Consider the following 12037-nt stretch of genomic DNA (forward strand, 5'->3'; position numbering starts at 1 on the left):
ATTATATAAATTTTAGCATGTCTAGAAAGCAAATGAATCAGTATGCTATCCTACACTCCTTTCAACGTACATATATGTATTGTAGTTTAATCAAATCCAGTATAAGGGCTCCATATATTTAACCTGGAAATCAGATTTTAAATGGCCAGTCAAGTGGGTAAAACGACTTCAGAAGCATTCTTTGAGTATGCTGTCTTAAAGACTTCTGAAATCCTCCTGATTTCCATCTTTTATATAGGTTTTAAGATCTTCCACTGACCAAATGATTATATTAGAGAAAAAATTAGTTTCATAATGATGATATTAGAGAAAAATTAGTTTCATAACTGCCATTGCCCTTTAATAAATAGAATCCAGGAGAGGTTACTAGTTTAGCTTTGTGTTTTATTTAATTACTTGTTTTTTGGCTTGGGAGTCATACCAACTGTGCATAGGGTCTGCTCCTGACTCTGTGCTCAGGGGCCATTCCTGGCAATACTTGGGGGACCATATGCTGTACCTTGAATAGAACCAGAGTCAGCTGCATTCCAGGCAAGCACCCTACCCTCTCTACTATCTCTTTGGCCAGTTTTATGTTTTAATTAATATGAATGATTTTGGTCATTTTCCTTTTTTCTCTAATCAGTCCATAGCCACTTTTGTGGTTTTGTTATATTTTGGTTTGTTTGTCTGAAGTTTTCCTAGTACAGCATCATAATGCTGCTGAAAAGTGGAAAGAGTGGAGAGCAGTGTGGCTGAAATTAAGTCACAACATCACGTCTCTTAGCCAAAGCTCTTGGTCTTCCACTCCCAGAGTCAGAAGAGCAACTGTGCGACTTTCTAGAAAAACCCCACTCACACTCTAAGTGTTAGGGCATCCAACAAGCTGTTCAGAATCTAATTCTGTTTTGTAGTCATAATCTCCTGTGAGAATATGAGAGCTCCTTCAGGAGGGTTTTCTAACATATGGAAGATTATAGTTGTCATGCCAACCACTTCTGGTGTGCAGAAGGGACATGGATGGAAAGTGCCATAAGGTCATTTAAGTAATCTGTGTGTTGAATTGATGGTCACCCGGCAATTACAACAATTACACTGGAGCAATTTTATTTTTCAGTCAGAGAAGATTCGCTGGGGTCAGTCAATTAAATCCTTTGAAGCTCAAGAGAAGACACTCTGTGGAGATGTTCTCCTTATGGCTGCCTTTGTGTCTTATGTCGGCTCCTTTACAAAACAGTATCGCCAAGAGCTGGTAGACTGCAGTTGGGTTCCCTTTCTTCAACAGAAGGTAATCTCATTGTTTCGTAGCATCGTCACCGTCACTGTCCTCCCGTTGTTCATCAATTTGCTTGAGCAGGCCGAGTAACGTCTCCATTGTGACAATTGCTACTGTGTTTGGCATATCGAATACGTCATGGGTAGCTTGCCAGTCTTGCCGTGTGGACGAGATACTCTCAGTAGCTTCATATTGCAATTTTATTTGGGGGATGAGGGTGTGTCTAAGCAGCACTCAGGGGCTCTGGTTCTACTCTTAGAGACACTCAGGCCCAAGGATGTAATGCCTGCAGGGCCCTCTGGTGCTGGGGCCTTCTGGAGGTAATGACTTCCAGTTCCATCCAAGTTGCAGCAAATTGTGAGGGTTCATCTTTTCTTCAGCTGCATAATATTCCATTTTGTGTACATACAACAATTTTGTTATCCTTGCATATGTCACTGGACATTGAAGTTGTCTCCAAATCCTAGTTATTTTAGTTAGCACTTATGTATCAGTGTGTATATAACTTTTTGAACTAATGTGGATGGGAGTGTTGTGTTGTTCTTTAAATACTTTACACTTTTGCAGAGAAATTGTGCCTTCTCAGTTTTAAGATATTTTTAATTGCAGGCACATTATTTAGTGTATGTGTTCCTGAGAAGTTCTCATGAATTATTTTGTATTTTTCTATTTACAAACATGGGGGTTCCATGAGAATGAATTTTGTTTCTTAAAACAAACTTTGTTTTATTAATTTTTTTTATTGAATCACTATGAGATAGTCCCTTACAAAGCTGCTTATTATTAGGTTTCAGTCATACAGTGTTCCATCACCCATCTCTCCACCAAAACAAATTTACTTTAAATGGCTTAACCATTCTAATGCATGACTGAAGTGACATGATAATTTTATGACAGCATCTACTTCTCATATATTTGCTTTAGCTGTGCTCCTGTGTTTTATTGTGGCCCTCTCAGTATTCTCAGTCATCACGACACTGCCTCCTTTTCTGTTAAGACCAAGACTACATTTCAAACTTAGAAATGACCCTAACACCATGTACTTATTCTCTCATTCATCTCTTGTATCCTTTTTTGAATTTACCTTCTGAAAATATTGGGTGGCATGTGCCACATAAACCAGAAGAAATCTTTGTGTTTGTGGAACAGATTTCCACTTTCTGAGATTCTCAAGTTCTAGTACATTTGAATTCAGTTGCAACAAAATGAGAAAACTGGCTAGGGGAACACATGCAGAGCTCAAATTGCTTATTGATGTTAGATGATGTCCTCAATTTTCTTCCAGCAGTGTTCCCTTATCCTGCCTTCCCAAGAAGTAGCTCTTTATATATAGGGTGTTTTCTCCACTTGTCTGTACGTAAATATCTCTGTCTTATCAATTGGCTTCTTTTTCTGAGGGAATGGATAATGGTTAGTAAATGAAACAGCAAGCATCCTCATTTGGTAATGGCACGTTTACGTGTTAAGGTAAACTTGGGAGATCAGCAATATAAAGCAGAAGAGTCAACAATTCTTGAGATATACCATGAAGTAAAGATGTCCTATTCTAAATGAATCCATTCTCTTTCAAGTTAGGGAATAAATATCACAAATCAGAATTCCCAAGGGAGTCATATTTTACTTGACCCAGTATCTCTAAAGTTTGTTGGGATGATGTGTTTTTAAGAATACCACACTAATTTTGGAATGAATGAGTAAGAGGACACTCATCCCTAATGATATTAAATATATCCTAATAGAACAGTAATTACAACAGAGTGATTCTGCAGATAAAGAAAGAAAGCTGGATGAAAATAGTAAGCATTCAAGAATGCAGAAGGATATTCCAGATCTATATTATGTGATAGTGTATGAAAGTCTCACAGCCACACTCATCCCTGCCACTGTCTGCTCAGATAGAGCTCCTCTCCTGTGCTGTAAGGTTTTATCTTTGCCCAACCTCTTGGATTGTCTGTTCCTGCCACGTCCTTTTACTTCTGGATGGACAGTTCTAGAGTGTTCTGCCATCTATGATCACCAACTGCTCTCAACTAGTTAATTTTTATCTCATTCCCACCAATGTTCAAAGACATTGTCATTTTGCTATTGAAATTAAGTGTATGAAAATGCCATTGTCTGAGATGAAAATTGGTTTAGGAGGAATGATGAATTTGGTTTAAGCAACAACTTATTTTATAATGTCTGTGAAATTAACCAGCTAGAGATCTGATAAGAACATGACATTCCGGGACTGGAGTAATAGTACAACGGGTAGGGTGTTTGCCTTGTACACCGCTAACCTGGGTTTGATCCCCGGCTTCCCATATGGTCCCCCAAGCACCGCCAGGAGTAATTGCTGAGTGCAAAGCTAGGAGTAACCCCTGAGCATCGCTGGGTGTGACCTAAAAAGAAAAAAAAAGAACATAAATTTGCAGTGGAGAGTCAGTCTTGGTGTCATCAACGTGTAGACAGTTCTTGAACCTCTAGGTGGGGTGAGATCCCCTAGCAAGATTTAGAGGAGGTTAGAAAACCAGTTCCATGCAGATATGTAAATGGGGTCCAGAAGAAGATGAATAAACAGCTGTTTAAAAAAAAATGGAGAAACAGGCAAGAGGTGGAGACAATGGTCAAAAGTACCCAGACTTGTAGAGACAATGAGAAAACTGAGAATTGAAAGTCCTCAGATTTGAAAATGTAGTCATGAAATGAGCACAAAGCTTTAGTGAACCCAAAGCCAAATACACTGGGTTACACAGCAAGAGAGAAGTGAGGGTGTAGACCGAAAAGAACCTGCCTTTACAGAACTTGCCTGTGAAGGAAGGGAGATCAATCAGCAGAAATGAGTCATCGAAGATGAATGAGGGCTTTGTTTTCATAACAGGAGTCAGGCAGTGTTCCTGGGCCTCCAAAGAACTGGTGATGGAATTGCTGGTGATAAAGAGGTGAAGAACAGTGCCAAAGAGATAGGAGGGCAGGTGGGTTAGATCCCCAGAACTCATGCTCCCCAGGGCCCACCAGGTGTAATCCCTGAGAACAGAGCTAGGAGAAAGCGCTGAGCACCAGTAGTTGTGATTGGAAAAACTTGATCACTTGATCATTTGACATCCCATTACTCATGGATTTGCTCGAGCGGGCACCAGTAACGTCGCCATTCATCCCTGTCGTGTGCTAGTGTAGCCCAATGGGGTCTGCTCGTTCTAGGAGCACGAAGAGCCTCAAACCGATTGTTCAGGGTCTTGACAAAGAAGTCTGACCATCTCATAGGTGGGCAATCTTTTGCCGTCCCGTGAAATCCAGTCGGTAATGGCTCTAGTCCAGTGGTCATCTCCAAATCTCATTACATGTACAGCCCATCTGATTTTCAACGCCTTGGCAAACGAGACAGTGTCCCTGATTCTTGACTGTCGTTGGAGGTCAGAACTCCAGATTCTTTCTCTCATTTGAGTGAAGAAGGCCTGGCAAGCTACCGAGAGTATCCCGCCCACATGGCAGAGCCTGGCAAGCTATCCGTGGTGTATTCGATATGCCAAAATCAGTAAATATAATGGGTCTCATTCCCCTGACCCTGAAAGAGCCACCTATATGGCAGTGTTAAGATTGGAAAAACAAACAAACAAAAACAAAACAAAGGGTCTTCACCCTTTGAGGTATGAGCATCAGGAAATGGTTGAGGTTGGGCTCCAGAATAAGGTAAAGAGAACAGCTAACTTTCAAATGGGAGAAGCAGGTGCCTTCAATTCACTAATATAAGCAACAAAGGTAAGCACAGGCAGAGGGAGCATTAGAGAAAAAGGTGCTTGATGTAGAAGCGCTTGCTGACCTCTGTTCTCTGGGAAGTAGGAGAAGGCAGAGTCAGCTGAATAGAGAAAAGACAACTGAAATTAGAACAAGTGTGAAAAAGAGATAGCAATATGAGAGATACCCAGTGAGGTACCCAGGGGAAGTGGGTGTTAAGTGTGGCCAAGTAGCTTTAAGAAAACAAAGATGAATTTGAAAATTATCCATTTGTAATCCCAGCCAGGAAGCTTTCACTAACAGGACTCAAGTCTGAAAGTGGAAAGAGAAGACAGAGAATGTTGTCTATGTGCAGGATTTATAAGTAGATAATCAGTTAAAAGAACAATGAGCCCGAGAAGAAAAGAAGTAGAAAGTCATAAGGAGTGAGGAGTGTTTGGGGCTGACTGAAAAGGTGACTATAGCAGAAGTTAGTCATAAAAAGTTAAACATTTAAATATAGAATTACCATAGGATCCAACGTTGTGCTTTTGCATCAGTTGTTCTTTTGCCATGTTGTCATATCATAATGAATGAATACCAGGTGAGTGGTATGTTGATTACTCCAGGGGTGAATATGTTTCTAGTGTTTCACACTCTGGTGTCTAAATTTACTCTCACCATATTGGAATAGCTATAGGGTGTGTGTGTGTGTGTGTGTGTGTGTGTGTTTGTGTGTGTGTGTGTGTGTGTGTGTGTGTGTGTGTGTGTGTGCTCGGACATGCACATGCATGCAGTACTGCCATAAGTGCCACACTCATGGATTCACATTTCATTTTATGAGGAGCATTGCATGTGGCTTCAGAAAGTCCACAGAAAATTTATGTGTGTCCTTTTAGCTATGGTCTCTTGTTCTCTTGCATGTCATGCTGAGTCCTTTCCACAGCAGCAGCTCACAGTATTGCACTCTGGTTTGAAAGGTTTCCATTCCGGTAACTGAAGGCCTGGACGTGATCACCATGCTGACAGACGATGCGGCCATCGCAGCCTGGAATAATGAAGGGCTGCCCAGTGACAGGATGTCCACCGAAAATGCCACCATCCTAACACACTGTGAGCGCTGGCCCCTGATGATTGACCCCCAGCAACAGGGCATTAAGTGGATCAAGAACAAGTACGGAGCAGACCTAAAAGTCACACATTTGGGCCAGAAAGGGTGAGTGCATTCAGAAGGATTGGTCTGTTGCACTGCTTCTGTGGAAGGGGTGGGCACTGATGAAGTTGGCTTTTGCTGAGCCTCTCTGTCATCTGTCAATAGTCCAATTGATTACAACTACTTGATTTGCTCATTGGCATTTCCCATCAAGCCTCTCTGTTCAAAGAGCACTTTGAGTGACAGCATCCACATACCCAAAGGAAAAATTAGGTGGAAGGTTAGAACAAAACCTATTTCTGTGAGGAGATACGTCTCCATTTTGTAAGACTGAGTGGTAATAGGATGTCTTACAATAATCCTTTTGTATGTTTGGCATGCAGTCATGCAGCAGTTGTCAACTGTGCATGAAGGCTTATTGTATTTGCATCCTAGTCCTAAATTTGTACTTCGCCTGTAGTATGGTCTTAACACAACAGCCAGGCCGGATGGGGGCTGCCCAAGAAAACGGAATTTCCTGATCAAACTTTTTGTGTCACTTTTTGTGAATAAAATCCACACTGAGATTTTCTTTCATGGGATCCTCATGACAATATTGTTTGATAAGTAGAAAGTTATCTTGTATGTAATTAGTGTTGAGCTAATAGTGAATAGAGAACTTTAGATTTATTGATGTTTTGTTTGACTCTCCATCATCTTTTTATTCATGAAATAAAATAAGGAATGTCTGCAATTGTGTGGATAAATGGAGTTCTTCCTTGTTCAAATACTTGTAGAAAATTGCTTTACAAAAGAAGAGCTATTTTTGGAGAGCAGAAGCACAAACTAAAATGATAGTTTACCAGTTTATATAACTAAATGTTAACGTCTAAAAAGTGCAAGTTTGATAAAATCACAAGATACTAAAAGGGTTTTTTTTCCAAAAAGAAAGAACAATTGAATAAATTTAACTATAATATGGGATATATTACATTTATTTCAACTAGGGTTATTATCAAAAATAACTAGATTACAAATGGACTTATAGTTGAAAATCTATCTCAAATCTAGTTTTTGCTTTCTGGGTATCTAGTTGAAGAATACCCTACAAAATGGTTTTCTACAAATTAGTTTGTGCCACTTAAAATATAAAATATAGCTTTATAACATAAAAATTTTGAATGTTTTACCTAGATTTATTTGCATTTTTGTTGTAATCTTTAGGTTTTTGAATGCCATTGAAACTGCTTTGGCCTTTGGAGATGTCATCTTAATTGAAAATCTTGAGGAAATGATAGATCCAGTACTTGATCCACTGCTTGGCAGGAACACGATAAAAAAGGGAAAGTAGGTATTCTTAACTTCTTACATATATTTTGCTCTACCTGTGGGTTTGTCATCAACTTGCATTTTTAGGTTCTTCATCAAGCATAATCTATTAGAATCTTGCTGGTGATAATTCTCCCAACTCCTAAGACCAAAAGCAATCACGAGAATCCAGCCTTTTGGGCTATTTATTTGTTTCCTGGATGCAGATTCCTGTTCCTTAATTTCTTCCTCATAAACCAATTGAAATAATATATTATTAAAAATCTTTGAATACTGTTAGTTTATAACAAGGATAAGACAATTTCTGTAACTGAATAATTTGCAAAATACCTCTAGTATCTTAACTGTATAGCATTTTCACTCTCATTTACTTCATATTTTTCTTTAAATTGGCTTTTAAATTCATCCTCTCTTTTTTCTCTTCTTTAATGTTAACCTCATCTCAAGAAACAGCAGCAGTAAATCATGGGCTTACTAGTTTAAATTTATTTTTCATATATATATATATATATATATATATATATACATATATCTATTTAAAAAGTTCATTGTTTTCCTGTTAAATTTCCACCTTACTGGCAGTTGCAGATTTAACCACTGGGAAATACCCACTATTCCAATTAAATACTGTGTAATGTTCCAAATGACTGCCATTCCTGTGCTAGAAAAATAGTACAGGAGAAAGGGCACTTCCTTTGCATATGGTCAATCCTGGCTCAATTTTGAGCACACCAGGAATGATCCCTGAGCACTGAACCAAGAGTAAACCCTGAACACTCTTGAGTATGAACTCATACCAAAAAAAAATTGTTCTGCTGGGATGCTATCCACTCCAGAACATTCTTCAGGGCAGGCAAATTACCATTTCTATCACTAGTCTCTGTGTATGAGCAATCCATTGCAGCTTGTGTAGGCTTAGGAGAAACCATGAAATTTCAGCAGCTCTTTGCCTCACTACTCAATACCAACACTCACACAAGCATTTCACTGAATTTCCTTTCTCTTTTCTACTTCACCAGTGTATAATTTTAGAACTTCTCCACCCTTACCTCCCCTCTTCTCTGACACCCACTCTCTGGATTATCCTTGTCAATTTTAAATGGAAATAGGCTTACTTAAAGATGGCTAAGTTTTGTTTTTTTAAATAGTCTCCAAATGATTAGTGTTTATTATACAACTCACCAAGTAAATCCACTTATAGTGACTGACAACTTATAATTGTTTAATAAACCTAAATTTACCCAGACATGCATTTAGAACAATCTAATAAGCCACTTGACAAACTACAAATCTAACATAAATATAATTTTAGCTGTGTCTGATGTGTTAAAAATATAGTGTGAAATCTTGAATGTCACAAAATTGAAATCTTTATTATTAAGGTTCTGACTCTATGATGAAGACCTAAAATTTTTTGTCAGTGAAATGCATATTCTCTAGCTGTAACTTGGATGTCCAACAGTAAAATTGAGATTTAGTGATTCTCTATTGTTCAGGGCTTACTCTTGGCTTTGCACTCAGGGAATACTCATGCAGTGCTTACAGAACCATATATGATGCTGGAGATTGAACCCAAGTCTATTACATTGAAGGCAAGTGCCCTTCCTGCTGTACTGTCACTCCAGCCTCATAACTCTTAAACTCTCATATGTGGGGATAACAACTTGTATCATGGTAAATTTTAGACATCTATCTCTAATTTCTCCCACTCCCGCCTTCTATGTAACTGTGTTTAAAGTATTTTTACCCAAAGAATCTCATCTTTTTCATCTTACCATTTCATTTTACCAAAGAATCTCATCTTTTTGTAGTCTCCACAGATCCTCCCAGTTAGATATCTTGAGATTTATTCATGTATTCATACTGTGTATTCAGACTTCAGATTCCAGGTGTGATCAGATCCAGATCCTATGCCCAATTAAGCTACATTTACTTAGAGATTACGCAGATCTATGAGCATTCAAAGTAAAGCAGTGCCTTTGGTATGATAATAGATGTATACACGAGAGTCATTAGTTCTGTAGTAGAGATTTGGCCAGGCTTTATGTAAAAAGTACTTGTGACTACATTGACATTTATTACTGGTCTTGAGAGGAGTGTGAACATTCCCTACTGAAGACCAGAGCAGATGGACAAGCAGGAGAGAATTCTGGGCAGAGAAGACTAATACCAAATACTTGAGAGAGTACAACAGCTCTGAGGACTCAATAGAATCCAGATTGGGGAAGAGTTTTGAGAACAGGTGTAAAAGAAGCACATGGAGTGGGAGAGTTGATACTGGGGAGATTGGCAGGGACCAGAAGGTGGCTGACCTTGGTCAACTAGAAACGAGTCATAGGTTGGAATTTCTTTAGCTCTGTCATTCTTTTTACCCTTGAACCCTAACTCACAGGACCATTTCCTGTCCATAACATTATTTGAAAACAGCAAGAGGGGTTTTTTTGTTTGGTTGTTTTTTGCTTTGTAACCCAAAGGATGATGGTTTCTAGAATAACAAATCTGGGGTTCCTCTTTCCCTTGAAAGTCCTGAATATAAGTAAATGAGAAAGCTAATGAGGCATGCTGTGAGAGCCATGCTCAAAAATTTGTGTTTCTGGAAGGTCATGATGTTTGCAGTGTGAAGTATTGATTGAAAGGACATGGACTTCAGCCAGAGACTCATCAACAAACAATTGTAGTAATTCCGTGGAAACATCTACAGTAAGGCAATGATCTTAGAGATAAAGATAAAAACAAAAGATTCTCAAGGAGTTAATAATATATGTTTTTTTTTAATAATGTAGGAGTACTGCTATGTTCAGCCATTGATTAAGCTGACTGAATTGGCATGAAGTCCACATTATTTTTTTTATTTATTTATTTTTTAATTGTATCACTGTGAGATAGAGTTACAAAGCTTTGATGTTTGAGATTCAGGCATATAATGTTGGAACACCCATCCTTCCACCAGAGCACATTTTCTACCACCCATGTTCCCAGTATCCCCCCCACCCCCCCGCCGCCCTGCATCCCAGCCCTTACCCTGTCTCTGTGGGAGACAATTTCTCCAATAGTCTCTCTAATTTTGGGCATTAAGTTTTGCTCGAATTTTCCCACCACCATTCAAGCCTACCTGCCTGGGGCAAATGCTAGATAATTTATTTTCCCATTGCTCATTTTGAATATCATGAGAGTTTGCACAGCCAAGAGTATAAATGTAAATTTCTGGATTGTAAATGGTTGGATTCCAAAGACATCTCTGTATGGCACTATTCCATTTTGGGATTCAACTGGGAGTCTCTGGGCCAGGGCTGTTGGTGCGCTAAGAGGCTACCCAGAGGCTAATTGTGAGCTTAACAGCCAGTCTGTTGAGTGGATGGGGACCCAGGGAAGGACAGCTAGGGTCCTCTGCCACCATTTGGCCTGGAGATTTAGTTCTGGAACCGCATACCTGGGCCTTGCTTGTGGAAGCTCTTCGTCACTGGGATTCCATCTGTAGTAGGCGGCGAGACTGCACCTGCTCCATCTGGGGTGTCCCAGTGATATTGGCTTGGTATGGGGCCCAGAAAGACCTCCGGAGCTGTGGTGTCTTCCGGGACTTGCTGCTGTGTCTCTGGGTCAGGGCTGTTGGTGTACTAAGATGGTGCCTGGAGGCAAATTGTGGGTGTGACAGCCAGTCTTCTGGGTGGGTGGGGACCTGGGCAGGGAGAGCCCATGTCCTCTGCTACCAAGCAGGCTGGAGATTTAGTCCTGAAACCCACATACCTGGTCCTTGCTTGCGGAAGTTCTTGGTCATGGGGATTCCATCTGGAGTAGGCAGGAGACTGTACCTGCTCCATCTTGGGTGCTCCAGTGGAATTGGCTTGGTATGGTGTCTTCCGGGACTTGCCTCTGTGTCTCTGAGCCAGGGCTGTTGGTGTGCTAAGATCCACATTACAAAATTTTCAGCAGATTATATCTTGAAGAGGACCATCCTGAAATGGTGGAGTCAGGCTGGAGGTATGGCATTGATTTTGGATTGTGAAAGCAAGTGGCTGCCTGGGGCTCTGCTTGGGTAGGCACAGGCCAGCCTGCCCCTGTCCAGTTTGCCCCAGTCTTTTAGGCCATGCATGGGTTCAAGCATAATTGCGGCTTTTGATTCTTTTGAGATTTATTTAGGGGTCTCTGAAGCAAGGATAGTAGTAGAGCTTACAGGGTGGCACTGGAGTTGGTTCGTGGGGGTGACTGCCAGTGCTTCCATGTATACTGGCAAGTGAGGGGAGATTAGTGTATCCCAACTCTGAGAAAGCCTGGAGATTTAGGTCACAAAACCCACATACCAGAATTTTCAGCAGATTACATTTTGGTAGGTCTGTCCTGAGACGGTGGAGTCAGGCCAGGGTTATGGCTGGGATTTTAGATTGTGGAAGCAAGTGGCTACTGGAGGCTCTGCTTGGGCAGGCCACCAGGCCAACCCATCCCCCCTTGGTTTACCCCAGTCTGTTCAGCCATGCGTGATTCTGAGCTTATCTATAGCTTTTGATCTCTTTTGAGAGTTATCTATGGGTCTCTGAAATAAGGCCAATAAATGAGTTTGTATAGCTGAGCCAGAGGTGGTTTGTGGGTGCGGCTCCCACATACCTAACTTTTGGCTGTTTAATTTCTTAGAA

General features: G+C 40.3%; 1 protein-coding gene across 1 annotated transcript in view; it reads left to right on the top strand.

Moving 5' to 3' along the window:
- The window catches only part of DNAH11 (dynein axonemal heavy chain 11), a 331353-nt gene that overhangs the window by 253534 nt on the left and 65782 nt on the right, over window positions 1-12037 (top strand). The window contains exons 60-62 of the mRNA XM_056118695.1: window positions 1097-1267; window positions 5929-6164; window positions 7305-7427. Coding sequence (XP_055974670.1) covers window positions 1097-1267; window positions 5929-6164; window positions 7305-7427 — 530 coding nt within the window. The remainder of the gene's footprint in view (window positions 1-1096; window positions 1268-5928; window positions 6165-7304; window positions 7428-12037) is intronic.

The sequence above is a fragment of the Sorex fumeus genome, unplaced genomic scaffold (assembly GCF_029834395.1).
Source record: "Sorex fumeus unplaced genomic scaffold, SorFum_2.1 ptg000037l, whole genome shotgun sequence".
Taxonomy (NCBI): Eukaryota; Metazoa; Chordata; class Mammalia; order Eulipotyphla; family Soricidae; genus Sorex; species Sorex fumeus.